At 41.7% G+C, this 18847-nt stretch overlaps 1 protein-coding gene across 2 annotated transcripts in view; it reads left to right on the forward strand.

Moving 5' to 3' along the window:
• pnpla7b (patatin-like phospholipase domain containing 7b) overlaps positions 1–18847 on the forward strand; it is a 322850-nt gene that overhangs the window by 153246 nt on the left and 150757 nt on the right. For both annotated transcript variants that reach the window (XM_048558715.2, XM_048558716.2), the window contains 2 exons: positions 4329–4404; positions 8868–9020. In XM_048558715.2, the coding sequence (XP_048414672.1) occupies positions 4329–4404; positions 8868–9020 (229 nt within the window). The remainder of the gene's footprint in view (positions 1–4328; positions 4405–8867; positions 9021–18847) is intronic.

The raw sequence follows: 18847 nt of genomic DNA on the forward strand, positions 1-18847 counted from the left end.
AGTCTTCATTGAAAAGAGGGTAAGAGGTCAGAGGGAGATTTCCAAGTGGGGTTGGTTGTATAAAGAGGGAAATGACCCAGCTGGAGAGGGTACAGAAGACATTTACCAGGACGGTGCCAAGTAGGGAAGGTTTGAGTTATAAAGAAAGGCTAGCAAGACTGGGACTTGTTTCATGGAGCATAGGAGATTGAAGGGTGACTTTATAGAATTTTACACAATCATGACTGGTATGGATAGAGTTAATGGTAGGTTTTTTTTCCCACTAGGATGGGGAATTTCAAGACTAGGGGGCACATGTTTATGGTGAGAGGAGAGAGATATAAAAGGACATGAGCAAATCTTTTACACAGAAGGCAGTTCGTACATGGAATGAAATTCCTGATAAAGTGGTGGATGTGGGCGAAATTACAACATTTAAAAGACATTTGGATAAGTACATGAATGGGAAAGTTTTGGAGGAATATGTACCGGGAGCATGCAAGTGGGACTAGTTTAATTTGGGATTATGTTCGGCATGGACTGGTTGGCCCAAAGGGTGTGCTTCTGTCGTGATAACTCTGATAAGGTGATAGTTGGCGATCAGATTGGTTTGGAGATGCTCGGGCAGCAAGGAATGCGAGTTTGGGCTAAATGGTGAGTATCTCTGCCGCACATTCTCTTTGGTTGGAAGCCTATCGATGCCTGAAAAGACAGGCTGTCTCAGTTATCTTTCCTTTGTCATGTTTGGGAAGGTGCTCTGTTGCCTATCCTGTCCAGTTCCTAGTATTTTTTGTTTTTCTATAACCCTGAACAGCTACTCTGAAGGGGCTTTGAATACCCTGATGATCTAAATGACTTTTTGTATATTTCAAGGTCTAATTGTCATTGCATGCACTTGAGTATGGATTAAAGTTTGCCTGGTTCACTGATGATTACATTCTTCATTTTAATTATGATTTTTTAATCAGATCTCAGTGCAGCTTTGGGTGCCTTTTAGTATGTCAACAAATACAGTCGGCTGCTCGGTTATTACCTTGGTTATTAAAGGTCTACACTGAGACACTGGTGCCAAGAAAGGTTAAAAGTTTTATTTGAATGATGCATGTGACATTTCTGGAGGCGTTCATTCAGCATACACAGCATGGGGCTTTGTTTCCCTGGTAACAGTGGCCTGAGTCATCTTTCTTGAAAGCCAAAGCATTTTCTTTTGTTGTTTTGCTAAATAAGAGTGTACAGAAAATGACAGGGGCATGTGGTTTCTAGAAATGTCTGTGTGGTTGAGATTGCCATCATCTTTGTGGCAACAGATGAGGCTATTTGTACCTTGCAAAACTGGAAGTGTGTTTTGTTGAGTACCTGCAACATGCATATCTGAAGAATCATCAATGTTTGGAGTGTGAGAAAATACATGGCACACTGTGAAACTGGGGATGAAACAGGGAGTGAGGGAGTGGGTAGCACACAGTGAACCTGTTTTGAGCACACTGTGAAACTCCCTGGAGATGTGACTAGGGCTGAAGGAATGCTGAGAGACTGGAAACTATGGCAATTGCATATGAATCTCAAAACTAGCATGCAGATGCAACAAGTAATTAGGAAGGCAAATTTTCGCAGAGAGATTCCAATGGTGATACAGTGGTAATGTCACTACATTAATAATCCAGTACGCCAGGCTCATGTTAGGGCTGTTGTTTTGAATATGACCATGACAGATAGTGAAACTTGAATTCACTAACAGTTTGGTGTTAAAAACCAACCCAGTAGTGACTCTGCACCCTCTGTCAATTGTCATAGGTACCCATCTGGTTCATTAATCTCCTTTTGGGTAGGACACCCACCATCCTTACCTGGACCGGTCTACATGTGACCCCATTCGCACAGCAGTGCGTTTGACTCATAACTGCCCTCTGGGCAATTAGGGATGGACAATAAATGCTGGCCAGGGCAATGTGAATGATTAAGAAAAGCAATAATGTTACTCTAGTTGTCTTGGATTTTGATGAAGCCACACCTGTTGATTTGTTGACTATTTAGATCTTGGAGAAATTTTCAACAAAGGCTCATTAGACTGGGTTTTGGTGAGTAGAGTAGATTTCCAACCCCTTAAAATTCAGGACAATAATTGATCATGGAGAGCTTTAATTTTTTTTTTGGTCATAGCCTCCAAATGAGGGTTCAGCCCTTTAGGACTGAAATAAAAAATGACTTCATTCAAAGTTAATAAGCTGTAGAGCTGGATGAACACAGCTAGCCAAACAGCATCAGAGGTGCAGGAAGGCTGACGTTTTGGACCTGGACCCTTCTTCAGAAATTTCTGAATTTCTGAAGAAGGGTCCAGACCCAAAACGTCAGCCTTCCTGCACCTCTGATGCTGCTTGGTCTGTTATGTTTATCCAGCTTCACACTGTTTTATCTCAGGTTCTCTAGCATCGGCAGTTCCCACTATCTCTCCCCATTCAAAGTGTTGTGAATCTTTGGATTCTCTGTTGTTGGAAGTTGTAGGTGCTCAGTTGCTGGGTATATGTAAGACAGCTCAATACTGTGGGTGCCAAGGGAACTGACAGATGAGGGAAAACACAGGAAGGTGAAGTTGATTGGAGAAATGTTAGACGTGATATTGAATTGTAGAGCACTTTGAAGAGTTGAGTGATCTACTCCAATCCCAATTTCTTTTCTTTTTGGAAAGGAACTGTCAGTCTTACTGAGGATGAAGTTGAATGCACATGATGGGAAGTGCACAGTTTGTCTGTCTGGCGATGTTAGGGTGAATCCTGTTTGGAAACTGTTTTTCCCCCTGCAAGGTATAATGCTGATAGCTGGCAAAGTTTGTATTTTTGCACTTTGTTAGCAGGAGCCAGCAGTTGTTAAAATTGTTCCTAATAGTGAGTGTCAGTGATAGTGTATATACTGAGCAAAATATTTGGGACATGGAACAGCACACCAGAAACAGCAGCAATTCCTGTGAATTTATGTATTGACAGTATAGAGTTTTTAAAATACTTCCCCAATGATAGTTCTGTTTGTTATGCATAAAGATTCTGTTTGACTTGTGTGCATTGCACTAGCCACATTATTGACTGAAAGGGAGCAGCAGTCTTTGGCGTTTTAAGTGAATCATGAGTCTGGAATAAATTAGTGTTTGACTGCTGTGCTGCAGGATTGTGCGTTCTCATGACTCTGTGTCTGCAGTGAGCTCAGGTTAAGGGGTTTGCCAGTTTGTTCTACCCCTCTGTATGTAAGAGCATAACTGTCTTTGTAAGGTCACTGTCACTATCGGACAAGTACGTTTTATCTGCTCGTGCAAACATCTTTTTAGAATGAAAAGTTCCAGCAGTGCTTCAGTTGTGAGCTATAGATTTACATACCTTCTGAGTGATGTGGCTCTTTACTTGCACTTCACTTACTCTAACTCTAATCTGCTGCATTCGCTGCTCACAATGTAGTCTCCTCTACATTGGGTAAATGAAGCATAGACAGATGACTGCGGATGGAGCACAAGTGTTCTGCAAAAAACCCCTGAGCTTCTAGTTGCTTGCCTGTTCAACATACCACCCTGTTCGCTGGCCAACAGCTCTGTCTCAGGCTTGCTGCAGTGCTCCAGTGAAGCTCAGTGCAAGCTGGAAGAACACCTCCTTTTCCAATTGGGAACTTTACAACCTTCTGGATTCTGTACAGTTCAACAGTTTTAGAACATGAGAAATTCTCCTGTGTCCTTACTCCAACCCCCATGCACATGGTCTGCTATTACACGCAACCCATCGTTAGCCACTAATAGTCCCCCTTAAAGGCTGTTTATTCTCCTAGGCTGACTGTTATGTTTCTTTGTCTAACTGTTCTTCTGTCTCTTTGGGCTCTCCATCTATCATTTACACTTTACACCTCCCTGCACTCTATCTTCTGTATAAAAACCAATTCTTTCCTAGCTATCATCAGTTCTGAGGATGGATTACTGGACCTCAAATGTTAATTCTGATTTCAATCCACAGATGCTGCTAGACCTGCAGAACCTTTCCAGCAATTTCTGTTTTTGTTATTGAAACTTCTGTTCTATTTAAGATTTTAATGGTAGTGCTAATGATTTTCAACCCTTCATTTACCGAGCTGCTTAACTCTAAAAGTCCGTCCCTGGCTATTTTCACGTTGCTACCCTCTTTGTTCCTTTATAATATTTCTTAAAACTACTGATTTGACAAAATTGAGTAATTGTTTGAAAGTGCATTTTGTGACTTGCTTCTTTGTTAAAGGTACTTTTTACAAATAACAATTGTTGCTGTATTTGCTATCTTTTAATTACTTGATTTCAGAATTACAAGTATGAACATATGTGAAATTGTGTTACTTTGTTTTAGGTGGTTACTCGACTCATTCACTTACTTGGCCAAAAGATCCTTGGTAACTTGCAGCAAGTCAGTGGTCCATTAACAGGTAATAGTTTTAACAACACTGGTATCTTCTTCATACCATTGTATTACATGAACAGTAACTACAAGTTGAGCTCTTTTCTCTCTCAGGCTTTGAGAAATGAAGGAGTGGAATAGTTCTGTACCCAATTGAAGTTATGCTTATGTGCGAAATGAAACTATTAACCTTCATTATTTTAAGAATATATAAAATAATAAAGTTTCTTCCTCAAATTGTAAATGTGCTTTCTTTTAGTCATTTGCCAGTATAGAACTCCAGTAATGCTAAAAATGAAAGCACATTTCGTGGAGGCCTTTTGTCTTGCAGTCAGATTTACAAAAGTGCCAATATAAAGGAGAACAACATCTTAATACTGTGTGGGCAGAACACGCTGATTGTTGTGCAAGTGGTAGATTTGTAGAGATGTTGCCATGGAGTGTGCACCAGTTAGATGGTGATAGCGAACTGCCAAGCTTTGTTTAAATTTAAACAAAGCAAATAAACTCTGATCCAGGCAATGCCCTGAGGAATTAACCGGTGAATGACCGTCATATGTTTTGATGTGGAGGTGCCAGTGTTGGAGTAGGGTGGGCATGATCAGAAGTCCGATAACACCAGGTTACATAGTCCAACAGGTTTCTTTGAAATCATAAGCTTTTGAAGTGCTACCCCTTCATCAGGTGAAGTGAAGAAAAGCATACAGGAATGGAACAGCCAATATGCCAACATTTTTGTGCGCACGTTTGAGCAAGACTTCTTGAGTAAGGACCTTCAACCCATGCTATGCAACGGATACATCGACGTTTTCTTCCTCTGGACCCGTGGATGCAATGAACTCAAAGTTTCATCCCACCATCAGACTTATCATGGACTGTTCTTCAGAATCAGTCTCATTTCTTGGACATGCATCTCCATCAAGGGCAGGCACCTCAGTGCCCTCACAATGCTGCATTACTCTAGCTTCCACCGTAAGCATGTTAAAGAAACCATCCCCTATGGATGAACCCTACTCATATACCGGTTCTGCTCCGATGGATACTTAAAGATGCCCCCATACGAGCGGGATATGATGCTGAACACTTCTGATCGCCAGTTCCAGCCTGCCACAGTGGAAAAACTGCAACAACCTCCTCAGAAGACAGACACAGGATATGACATCTGAAAGAATACCTTTCATCATCCAGTACTTCCCTGGACCAGAGAGACTACGTCATGTTATTTGCAGCCTTCAACATGTCATCAACGACTATGAGCATCTCGCCAAGATCACCCCTACTCTACGACTTCTGACCTTCAAACAATCCCGAAACCTTAAACAGACCATTGTTCACGGCAAACTGCTCCGCCTTCAGGACAGCATCGACCACAACCGTACAACCTTGCCATGGCAACCTCTGCGGGGCATCAGATCATTAACATGGACAGTGCCATCATGCCACACACCATGTACATGGCAGGTAGTCATGACTTGGCCAGTGTTGTCTACCTCCATATGGTGCAGGCAAGGATGCCTCGAACATGGTATATTGGTGAGACCGTGCAGGTGCTACAACAATGGATGTATTGCCACCGCGCCAGACACGAATATTCCCTCCCAGTCAGGGAACACTGCATTGGTTAAGGACGTTCAGCCTCCAAACTTCAGGGAAGCATCCTCCATCGCGACCTTTGAGATACACAACAATGCAGAATCACCGAGCAGAGACTGATAGTCAAGTTCTGTACCCATGAAGATGGCCTCAACCTTGATCTTGTATTCATGTCACACTACAGGTGGCCCACTGTACTGTTCTGTATCTGTAAAATCATCTTTACTCTCCTGTTTTAATGCCATCACCTTGATAAATTATGATGTCGCCACCTTAATTACTTTGTATAGTTTTGGATTACTTGTTACTTTGGTTAGACCCTCGACATGCGACTCTTCTACCTTTCATGTTATCCCAGCCATTTGGTTTGCCTCCAGCCCCACCATATTTTTAAATTTTTGTAATTATCTCTCTGCTTCAAGTAATTGGATTATAGGTCATCCACTTCACTTACCACAACCTTTTTGATCTCTTTGTCTATAAATTCTGTGCATGTGTGCTGTTCTTCACTCTACCTGACAAAGGGGTAATGCTCCAAAAGGTTGTGATTTCAAATAAGCCTGTTGGGCTATAACCTGGTGTTGTGTGACTTCTGACCTTCTCATCTGTTTTGTTCAGTTGAAACAGGCTCAGTTTATGCGCATGTTCTTTCTTCAAAGCCCTGTATACCAATACCTGTAACGTCCGGTACATGCAACTGCACCACACTGCGATCCTAACTTTAATTGGTTGTCATCATATTTATTTGCACGCTGGGAATTATTTAGTATTAGGGCCACATTCATAATTCTGCATTATGAGGATTGGAAAATGGAAGGTTTTGACAATTCTAGGTCGCAAATGTTTACCATGTGATGTCCTGGAATTTAAAAACTCAAAAGGTCAAAGAGAACCGGGAACTGCCTGCTACCTACAAACATCAATGACATTGTGAAAAATACAAGTTAAAGCTTTTAAGTTGGTGGCAAAAGATGGGTTTTACTGCTTTAATTGTTGGACAAATAGACTTGGAAAAACTGGAAAGATCTGTGCTGATCATGGCCTAGCATCAGCCTCTGAACTGAATTGCTATAATGAAGTTCATATTTAGATGTGGCTGGTGCTAGATGGGTTTGCAAGGAAAAAGAGCTCTTCTTCTCCCTCCTCTCTCCAGTAAAATATCTGTGATTCAGAAATTTTAAAATATCAGGATTCTTGACTGTTTCCTGGCTAAATTTATGTGACGAAACATTTTCTATTGCTGTGCAACCAATATATCTGCAGAGGTGTGCCAATCTTAATAATGCTCTAAGATTGTTACATTAAACTTCCTTAATGGCCTAGTGGACAAAGACACTGCCTGCTGTAACACTGGGTCATATACAGCACATACCCTGGTTTTTCTGCTGGCGACACCAACGGAAACACAGTATCTTCTGGGACAGAGAGAGGAAATTCCATCCACTATTCAACTGTTGGATAGTGTTGTGTGGGATCAGTGTTGAACTATTGTTATGGACCAGACCAGGTCTCCTCAAAATATTTTAAGAAGGTAGCCCACACCCTAACTTTGTCTTAGTTTAAAGGTGTGCGTGTGAAGTAGGTGTTCCAGGTATGTTGCAACTGGTCAAACCACTCGGCTTTAAGCAAAACAGAATTTATTTTTAAACACTACAGTTGAACCACAAACAAAAGAAAGTGGCATTTAGAATAACTTAACTATTGGAAAACTTAATTGACCCGATACAATAGCTTAATCAACATAGCAACATGCCGTAAACACCCTCCTTGGCAAAACGGTAAATACAAATTGATTCTTACAGGCAGGAGGGAACGACATCCAGGGAGATTTCATAGAGTGTCAGTTAGGAATTCTTCACTGAAGCTTGCAGCCTTTCTGGTTCTCAAAACATCTTGTGACTGCCACAGCCAAAATAAACTGGAAAACCCTGAACTGGGAGAACTGGCAACTCCCCTTCCATTGTCAAACTGTTTTAGCTTTCTGGCTGCCTAGACACTTCTACCTTTACATCCTCTCCAATAAAAAGTCAGGAGAAGATAACTTTTTTACTGTAACAGCATTGTCACACTATTGTAGTGCAGTAACTTCTAATTCCATACATGAACATAGAACATAGAACATTACAGCACAGCACAGGCCCTTCGGCCCTCTATGTTGTGCCGACCTGTCATACCGATCTGAAGCCCATCTAACCTACACTATTCCACGTACGTCCGTATGCTTGTCCAGTGATGACTTAAATGTACTTAAAGTTGGCGAATCTACTATCGTTGCAGGCAAAGCATTCCATTCCTTTACTACTCTGAGTAAAGAAACTACCTCTGACATCTGTCCTATATCTTACACCCCTCAATTTAAATCTACGCCCCCTCGTGCTCGCTGTCACCATCCTATGAAAAAGCCTCTCCCTATCCACCCTATCTAACCCTCTGATTATATTATATGCCTCAATTAAGTCACCAGTCAACCTTCTTCTCTCTAACGAAAACAACTTCAAGTCCCTCAGCCTTTTCTCGTAAGACCTTCCCTCCATACCAGGCAACATGCTTGTAAATCTCCTCTCCACCCTTTCCAAAGCTTCCACATCCTCCTTATAATGCGGTGACCAGAACTGTACGCAATACTCCAAGTGTGGCCGCACCAGAGTTTTGAAGAACAGTCACTTGAGATGGCAGAGAGCTGCTACCTCCCACACAACTTCAAATCAGTAGGACAGAACCTTTAGAAGGCCAGTAGAGTGCTGGATTGTACAACATTCAGGAAGATCTAAGTTTGAATAGTGTTACTTTTGGTGGTGACAAAAATTCCAGTGCATTGTAGGTAAGTCAGAGGCAGCTGTATTTGCTTGTCATCGCATTAGCTAACTCCAGTAAACTATTATTTTTTTCCTGTGTAAGGTCGTGGCCTGGGAACCCACACACTGAGCAACAAATTGGAATCAGTGGGAAATCCTGCCAGTAATCTCGCAACTGTGGCCATTCTGCCAGTTTCTGAGGATGTTCCCATTACTGCCTTCACTCTGGAACTCCAACATGCCCTCAGTGCCATAGGTAAAGAGCAAGTTCAATAATCCTCTCATCTATAAAGCTTATACTGTACACGGTGCAGTACCTAGATCTATCTGCAGTTTATACATGATATCCGCATTGTATGTGTTGTGAGTAAGAGCAAACAGTGTACATCTATAGTCATTTACTTAATTCTCACAATGAGCAGGTGATATCATTAGGTCAACAGTATTTCTTAACCAGAGATTTTTGTGAAAATATTCAAACACTTTTACACCGAGACTAATAACAACATAGTTCGCTTATGTTAGTAGAAGATATCAATGGAAGAAATGAAGATGGATGAGAGTGGGGAGCCGGAAAATTAAGCTGCAGTCAAGGCTGGGGTTGTAGGCTCACACGTTGCTTTTAATTTCAATTTTATATGTGCATTTGCTATCTTTTTTATGGTACATGAGCACACTGATATGTTCATAAATGTACAGACATTCAGACAAGAAAGATAGAACCTAGACAAAATGGTAAAGAAGTGCAGTGCCAACTGCAGGTGAGACTTTCCACTAGTTACTCAACGTGTCAAGTTACTGTGTATCCTGAAGTTTAAAACTAGAATTCAGGGTCTTGTGCTTCTACAGCTCTTTAACAGATTGAATTGCCTTGACTCTTCCTGTTCTTGTGTTGACTGTCCTGAACTTGCCAGGAACACACTCCACTCTTCTGGGTTCTGTAGTTACAAGAAGCAGTGCTAGCAAGTGGACTAATTAGTGAGCATTAAAATCCAATTCTCTGCCACAGTAACCAGGACGGGATCTTGTCATCACTCTGTCTTGGTCAGTTAGGAATGGGCAATAAATATTGGCCTAGCCAGCAAAGACCACAGAAAGATAATTAAAAAAAAGTGACCTTATTTGTGAATGTATTGAATGTGCACTTTCAGGTACAGACAGATCTGTATATTTTCACTGTTTTCATCCTGGTGTACAGAACTATAAATTGACTTCACTTGGCCTTGTTTTTCATATATGTATCAAAATATTTGGGCAGGTTTCCAGTTTTCTTCACATAATACAATGGTAATTTGAGCAGGAACATTTCGCTTGAGGTTGCCATTTGTTGAATGGAAGTAAACGTGGATTAATCAACACTTGATGATTTGGTAACTAAAACACAGTAGTGGGTCTGATGGGTGCAAGTATTGTCTGAAATAGCGCTGCCCAATTTAGCTGAGTCACTTCATTGATGAGCCGACTCTGACATGACTGACCAGACAGCCTCCTGTGCAGTAAGAATTCCGTGATTCTAGATTGTGAGACCCTGAGTTGCAGCACTAACCCATGCCAAACCTAAAGACCAGGAAGCCTCCAGTTTTAAAACTAATTCATTTGGACCAGCAGACCCTCAGATGAAAACTGACCTCTGTGGAGATTACTGATCTCAGCCACAGCAACAGTTGATATACTAGTTGATTCCAGTTAGAATATTTTCATATACATAGACATACAGATATAAAAGTGCTTGTTGATGTCAAAGAAGCACAAGACTCTCGTGAATCAGACCACACTACCACTAATACTACCTCTCTCCATTTCTCTAATGTTGACTTTCTCTGAACTTGCTTCATCTTATCACTGAAAGTCTCGTTCGTGCCTTTTTTTGGGTTCCAGATTTAACTATTTCAGTACATTTCCAGTCTCTTCCCAGCATATCCTCCATAAGCTTGAACTCCTCAAAAGAAATCAAATCCTATTCACCTTTCACTCCTATACCCACTGACTTACATTGGCTCCAACTTAAGTTACCCGTGGTACTTAATCATTTTTTTAATCATTTGCGTTTTCAATTGTCTTCATGTCCGCTCTATCCCCCCAAATAAAAATATTTGTAATCTCACGTAAGACCCACAGCCCTTTGGACTCCGATAACTTCGGCCTGTTGAGCATCTCCATTGTTAGTGATCGTTCACTCAGCTGCTGAGATGCCGGGCTCTGGAACTTTGATAATGTTCCTGTGAAACATCTTGTGAAATTTTGCTGAGGTAGCAAAAGGCACGTGCGCTCATGAAACACATGGCACCATGCTAGAGAATTATCCTACTGCTATCTCTGCCAGTATTCATTATTCTTCCCATTCTATTGTCACTCCTGTTGTCTGTTCTAGTTCACTTCTGTGCCCCTCCCTCACACATGATCTGTTTGTCCTGTTTGTTGTTCGATGTGGTTGCTACTAGCTAGCCACCAGTTATTACCAATCTTTAGTTACCTGGAGGGTAGTTTAGAATTGCTGTGGGTCTGGAGTCACATTTAGTCCAGACCAGGGTAATGGTGATGATTTCCTTCTCTCAAGGGCATCTGTGAACCAGATGGGTTTGTACAACAACCAACAGTGGTTATGTGATTGCCACAAAACTGGCTTCCAAGCCCAGATTTTTGTTGAAATTAAAGTTCGTCATCTGATCCAAACTCGTGTTTCCAGAACATTTGCCTGAGGCTGTAGATTGCTGTGTCCAGTGATATTACCACCTCATAACCAAACATTCTTCCATTGATCTTCCTATTCTGAAGAACAGCCACTGGACTTCAAGAATGTTAACTCTGCTTTCTCTCTGCTGAGTTTCCCAGCAATTTCTGTTTTTGTTTCTGAATTCCAGCATCCACAGTTCTTTGGCTTTTCTGTTCTTCCATCGATGTCGATAATTTGTCGAAAACTTGGTGTGATCATGAGACCTATCATTCCAGTGACATTCACCATCAGTTGAATGTATGTAAGTCTTCCATCATCACTGTATGGTGCATCAGACCTGCAAAATAAGTTGTTTTGGCTGGAATAATTCCACTAAGGTTATTAGATTGGAAAGATCTTGGATCCTGGGCATTTGCTGTCAGCAAGTGCCTACATTTCAAAGGTCTTGACATGAGCACAGTGTCTTTGTGAAGTGGGTTGCAGTGGTGGAAGGACAGTGTGCTTAATTCCCTGAATGACTCTTATCCAGGCCCTCCCATCCCAGCACAATATTGAATCAAGGTGAGAGATTTGTGCAAGGCAGTAGCATCATATAATTGCATTAAATTTACACCATTCAGCCCAAATGTCCTTGAGTGTGTGCTCTGCAGGAAATACAAGAATACAGAATGGGTTAATGTCAGGACATTTTAAGAGTTTCCATTCTGCCATTGTATATGACATAGAATGTCCTGTTGACATTGAGGGAGAGGAACTAAAGGTTGACCTCCTTAAAGCAAGAAAGGCTAAGGACTTTGAATAATTGAGCAAGAAAGAGGCTTGTTAATATGTTTCGCTTTTCCTCCATGAGTTATGATGATCTGGAATGATGTACCTCAAAGGATGGTGCCAGCAGATTTGAATATTATTATTATTCAAAAGAAATTGGAAGACCACTTGAAACTGAAATTATTTCTGGGCTGTGAGAAAAGAGCAGAGGAGTGGAATTAATTGAATGGGTCTCTCAGAGAGAAAGAGAGAGCGAGTGAAGTCACAATGGCCCAAAAGGTTTAGTGCTCTATAATCCTACGATGTTATGCAACAGGACGTGCACATCACTACATACGATTCTATTACAACCATTACCTACATCCCAACAGTGGCTTTCACCAAGAAATAATTATTTGCTTATCCATAAACTTCATGTCTGCAATAAATAATAATGCAGAAGAAGCTGAAAGGCGCAAAGGTAATTTAATTTATAGTTATTATTGTTATCTTGAGAGAAATTGTCATTAGAATTGGCCTTGTATCCCAGTGCTTGTTTATGGCTTTATATACAATGGTACCATTAATAATCAGGCAGCTGAGCTGACCTACTGGTGTGTAAAAAATAATTTTGGAGTGTTAGGAGCTGGGGTGATTGACGATAGTCATCAGTGTTTTCAATTTCAGCTGGAGTATAATGACATTCTCAATGATAGATGCACGCAACTGACACGTTTCTGAAGTTTGTTTTGATTTTCATTATCTTTGCCCAGTTTCTCCTGCTTTTAGCAGCAGGATAGAATCACTTGACATTTCAACAACCATTTCTTTTTACATAGTGCATTATGAAGTGATTGCTTGTCTTTTATATTTCCAGTTGTCATAGAGTCATTCAGCATGGAAATAGACCTGTCGGATAAGCCAGTCTAAGCCGAACATAATCCCAAACTATACTAATCCAAACTGCCTGTTCCTGGCCCATATCCCTCCAAACCTTTCCTACTCATATCTACCATCACTCCTCAAGACACAGCCGTGGCTAGCGAATTTTGAAAAGATTTGTAGCTCAGGATGAGTTTCTGGATGTGAGTTTGCTCGCTGAGCTGTGAGTTTGCTCGCCAGCTCAGCGAGCAAACTCACATCCAGACAGCCATGGCTGCCCGTTAAATAGGAACTAGGTGACTTGGAAGCTCAGAGGGTGGTTGGCTGTGGGAAACATCAGTGAAAATGAAAAAGGAGTGGAACCACGAAGTGGTGGGGAGCTGGGACATCAACATTGATGCAGGGAAAGAAGGAAAAAAAGACCTGAGTGGAGTTTGTGGGGACAGCAAGTTGGTGATATGAGAATAGCCAGTAGAAGCAGAAGGTATCTGATAGGAGCAGGGATTGATGAGTGCCTGGCACCATCTCAGTTGAATTTGTTCCTGTCCTCAAACAATGGACACAGGTGAACATGAGTCAGTTGTGTAGTGGCCAAACCTTTGAAGGTCTGTGGTCACTTGAAAGGAGCCTGATGCCTTCTCAGTGAAATTTAGTTCAAACTGATAATGGACTTTGAAACCTTACTGGTCAGAACAGCTGTGTTGTATGACAACATGTATGCCCACATGAATTATGGGCTCTTGTGGTGCAGTGGTAATATCCCTACCTCTGGACCAGGAGGCTTGTGTTCAGTCCCAAATTCTCTCGTGGTGTGTTATAACATCTCTGATTTTTTTTTTAAATTCTGTGAATCAGCGAGGGGTTCTTGTTGTGTTGTGGTAGTATCTCTACCTCTGAGCTTGGTGGCCCGAGTTCAAGTTCCACCTGCTCCAGAGGGGTGTAATTTCGTCCCTGAACACGTTGATTAGAAAATATCCAGAACAGTTTGAGGCTCCCAATGATCACTGTAAATAACATTGTTGCATGCAGCGGCGAAGTGTTAATTTTGTGTCTTTTATTATGGTGCATGATAGCATGTGTGTACATGGCTGAGAAAATTAGAAATTGAAAATTGAATCAGGATTTGCTGTATTTTAGGATAAATTGGATTACTGTAATTACAGATTTTATACAGAAATACAGTTGCCTTTTCACTTCCAACCAGCTGCTAAAGTAAATAAGATCGTCTAGGCAGTGTGTAACAGTAAATCATTCAGTACTAACCCTGGTCTAATTCCTTATTCAAGTTAGGTTTTCATAGAATACCTACAGCCTTTCAGTCCATTGAGCCTACACCAACCCTCCAAATAGCATTCTACCCAGACCCTGTAACCCCTGCATTTCCATGGTTGATCCACCTAGCCTGCACATTTTTGGATACTATGGGTAATTTAGCATGGCCAGTCCACCTAACCTGCACATCTTTGGACTGTGGAAGGAAACAGGGGCACCTGGTGGAAACCCACACAGATACTGGGAGAATGTGCAAACTCCACATAGACTAAGGGTGGCATTGAACTAAGGTTGGAATTGAGCCCAGGCCCCTGGTGCTGTGAGCACCGTAACCACTAAGCCGTTGTGCTGCCCCAAACTGTAATGTCACAACTTTTTATACAGCTAACTAAAATGTTATGTTCTTTGTGAATTATTTACCTCTTCAGTACAATACAATTTAATGATGTAGACGCTTGGCTTTCATTATAAGGCAGAAAAGTGCACAAGATTTGGGTAGCACAATGGCTCAGTGGTTAGCTCCACTGCCTCCCAAGTGCCAGGGACCCGGGTTCAATTCCACCCTCAGGCAACTGACCATGTGGAGTTTGCACATTCTCCCTGTGTCTGCTTGGGCTTCCTCCAGGTGCTGTGGTTTCCTTGGACAGTCTGAAGATGTGCAGGTCAGGTGGATCGGCCATGCTAAATTGCCCTACCTGGGTTAGCCATTGGAAATGCAGGGTTACAGAGATAGGGTAGGGAGATGGATCTGAGTGGGGTGCACTTTGGAGGATTGTTGTAGACTGGGTCAAATTGCCCCTTTCATCAGGAAAGGGCCTCTATGATTTGTGATTGGTTAGTTGTCAGTAACAAATACAATTCCATTGCTACATTAGATCTGTTGCTACATTTCTCCTTTCCTGGTTTATCAAAATTAGGCTGGAGTGAACCTCAGATCTTTTAATGTTCCCTTGTGCATTAACCATTCACATACAGTTTAATGGGCTTCATCCATTGCCTTCTCTTTGGAGGATCATCTTGTAAGTACAGCATTGTGCTTATTTAAGTTTTGAAATAGCACAGTCTCTGCTAAACTCATAAGGGATTGTTCCATTTCCATATCTCCCTCATGCATTCCCTCATTCGTCTTCCCTCTTTTTCCCCCTCTCCTTCCCCAAAGGCATTAATGACACAGTATTGTTAAATCTCATTTAACTAGACAAGAGTTTATTTTTCCTGCTCTGGACTTGAAATTTCCTCTTGAATTGCAGTCGTATAGATTACCTCAAAGACTGCTCCTGCGTCTGGTTCATCACTTCCTTGTCCTGACTCCACATTCCCCAGGACTCCAGAAACTACACTCAGATCTTACTCTCAGACACAAAAACAGACAGTAGCATGGGAAGCCCAACTTAAAAGTGACCCCAAAAGTGAATTCTTTAGGGTTAGAACAGAGTAAGGCTTATTACTGCATTCAAAGCCCAGGGAAGCGATTTGTGCCATGACATAGATTTGCACAACCCTATAAAGAAACTGTTGTGGTGCAGTGTAATGTCCCTGCTGCTGGGCTAATAGATCCCTGGTTCATATCTCACCTGCTCCAGAAGAATGTAACAATATCTCTGAACAGATTGATTGCAAAATATCTCTCAGCCCTACATCAAAGAAAGCAAGCAGAAAAGTCACAAGTTGATTAAAATCGAAGGTATAAGAATTTGTTCACCTTTGTTAGAGAGTCCATTAAGTCTCTGCAGGCAGACATCACTTTCATAGGAGCTCAAATGCAGTCAAATTGCTGATGGTGCATTAGCTGAGAATTTGTTTACAGATGAAAAGCATGTTTTTTTTTCAATAATCAGATTTTTGAGAGATATTGAGATCAGAGTCAGGCATTCAGCTAAGCTTGACTACTTTTTCTTTTTGTCTGTATATTTTGTCTGTCCATGGGATTTGAGTGTTGCTGGCCCGTCTAGCATTGTTATTGGGGATAGGGCAGTTGAAAGCCTACCACATTGTTGTGGGCCTGGTATCACACGTAAAGATGGGTAAAGATCAGAATAAAGACGACAGTTTCCTTCCCTAAAGGGCATCAGTGAACGTAGTGAAAAATCTAAAAATATTGTCATGAAGTCAAATAAAACACGATGAATTTGAAATAAATATATTTCATTTTTGATGCAGTGACTAATCAGAAAACAAAGTTGTTTGTCCCATTGACACAATTCGCATGATCTTTTTGATATTTTAGAACTTCATAACTGTTCTGTAAGATAAACTGCCCTTAGTTCTGTGGGAATTAAATGCCATGGTAAGTAAGCAGCTAAAGAAAAACATTGGCCTTAAATGTTTTTTTTTGTGCTTTATTCTACTGTCAACTGATGTTTCCTTTGAAATTTGAACTTGGAATTTGGGTGACACTGATGAGGCTGCATTTAATACTTGAAGTTATGCTTGTCTTTGCCCTTCAACCACTGCATTCCTCTGACTAATGGTTCTTTTGCAGTAGTAAATTTGATCAGAAGTTTCATGATATTGAGTCAAAATGACAAAATATATCCAAGTCAAGATTATGTTATTATTTTTGAGGTGATAGTTAGTGATGGAGGACAAGTTAAAATATTCATGATGTGATGTTACATTGCCCTATGTGGATTCCTTCACATCTGAGTTTATGCCTTTTGGTAATGATGTTAATTTCGACTCGGACTGATCCACATTTAGTGACAGTTTCGTGACCTCTGCTCAACCTAGTCAGGTGACAACAGCAGCCGTTTCAGGTCAGCATCTATCCTTTTTAAAACTGTCTTTAGTTCATGAGCACTCCGTCAGACTAAAATCAAATGAGGGAAGTCAAACGCTGATCACCCATGTTTGCTGTTACTGTAACAAATTAGATCAAGAGAAGCACCCACCCTGAGCCCAGTTATGCACTTAAATTGACAGCTAATATGACCAAATTGGTCCAATTAAAAGCACCATGCAGCACATTTGGCGCACAAGTGGATGTGAATGCCAGAATATTGTCAATCTTTAGTTACTAATAAACCCAAAACTATCTGTCTCTGCTGCCGTTTGCACCGACGCAGCCTGTCTTGGCCGGTTCGCACCGGCTGTGTCAGAGAGAGGTAGAAGAATCATATTGGAGTTGAAACATTTATTTAACTGTGTTTCTCTCTCTACAGATACTTCCAGACTGACTAAGTTTCTCCAGTGTTCATTCTGTTTGTATTTGGAACTTGACTATGGGGTTTGGGAGAATTGTAGTACAATGATAATATTCTTGACACTCTGGGGACATAAGTTAAAATCTCAAACAGCAGCTGAGTGAATTTAAATTGTCAATGAATTCAATTCAAAAGAAAAAGCTGGCCTCAGTAATGAGCATGTAACTGCTACCTTGACACACAAACTCACGTGGTTTCCCCACTTTCTGTCGGGGATGGAAATCTGACCTTAGACGTTTTGGCCTGCTTGTGATACCATAGAGTCATGGAGTCACACAGCACAGAAACAGACCTTTCAGTTCAACCAATCCATGTCAATGATAATCCCAAACTAAACTAGTCCCACTTGCCTGTGCTTGACCCATATCCCTCCGAACCTTTCCTACTCATGTACTTACCTGAATGTCTTTTAAATGTTGTAACTGTAGCTGCATCCATTACTTCCACTGGAAGTTCATTCTATCCATAAGCCACTCTGTGTTTTTAAACAAAATTGCCCCTCACGCCTTTTTTAGTCCTTCTCCTCTCACCTTAAAACTGTGCTCCTAGTGTTGGAAACCCCTCATCCTCGAGAAGAGACACCTGCCATTCACCTTATCCAGTGGAAATGGTCCCAGCCTATCCAACCTCTCCTTATAACTTAAACATTCAATTCCCAGCAGCACTCCAGTGTAGTGTAGATCCCTTTTAACTTTCCTTTTGTGATGGCAGTAATCCTCCCGGTTGATTCCAAGAAGGTGGCTCACCATTGACCTTTAGAGGACAATGGGCAGTAGACATGATACTTGCCAGCAAAGATAATAAAATGTGAGGCTGGATGAACACAGCAGGCCAAGCAGCATCTCAGGAGCACAAAAGCTGACGTTTTGGGCCTAGACCTTTCATCAGAGAGGGGAATGGGGAGAGGGAACTGGAATAAATAGGGAGAGAGGGGGAGGCAGACCGAAGATGGAGAGTAAAGAAGATAGGTGGAGAGAGTATAGGTGGGGAGGTAGGGAGGGGATAGGTCAGTCCAGGGAAGACGGACAGGTCAAGGAGGTGGGATGAGGTTAGTAGGTAGATGGGGGTGCGGCTTGGGGTGGGAGGGAGGGATGGGTGAGAGGAAGAACCGGTTAGGGAGGCAGAGATAGGTTGGACTGGTTTTGGGATGCAGTGGGTGGGGGGGAAGAGCTGGGCTGGTTGCGTGGTGCAGTGGGGGGAGGGGACGAACTGGGCTGGTTTAGGGATGCAGTAGGGGAAGGGGAGATTTTGAAACTGGTGAAGTCCACATTGATACCATATGGCTGCAGGGTTCCCAGGCGGAAT

Source organism: Stegostoma tigrinum, chromosome 29 (assembly GCF_030684315.1).
Source record: "Stegostoma tigrinum isolate sSteTig4 chromosome 29, sSteTig4.hap1, whole genome shotgun sequence".
In the NCBI taxonomy this organism is placed as follows: domain Eukaryota; kingdom Metazoa; phylum Chordata; class Chondrichthyes; order Orectolobiformes; family Stegostomatidae; genus Stegostoma; species Stegostoma tigrinum.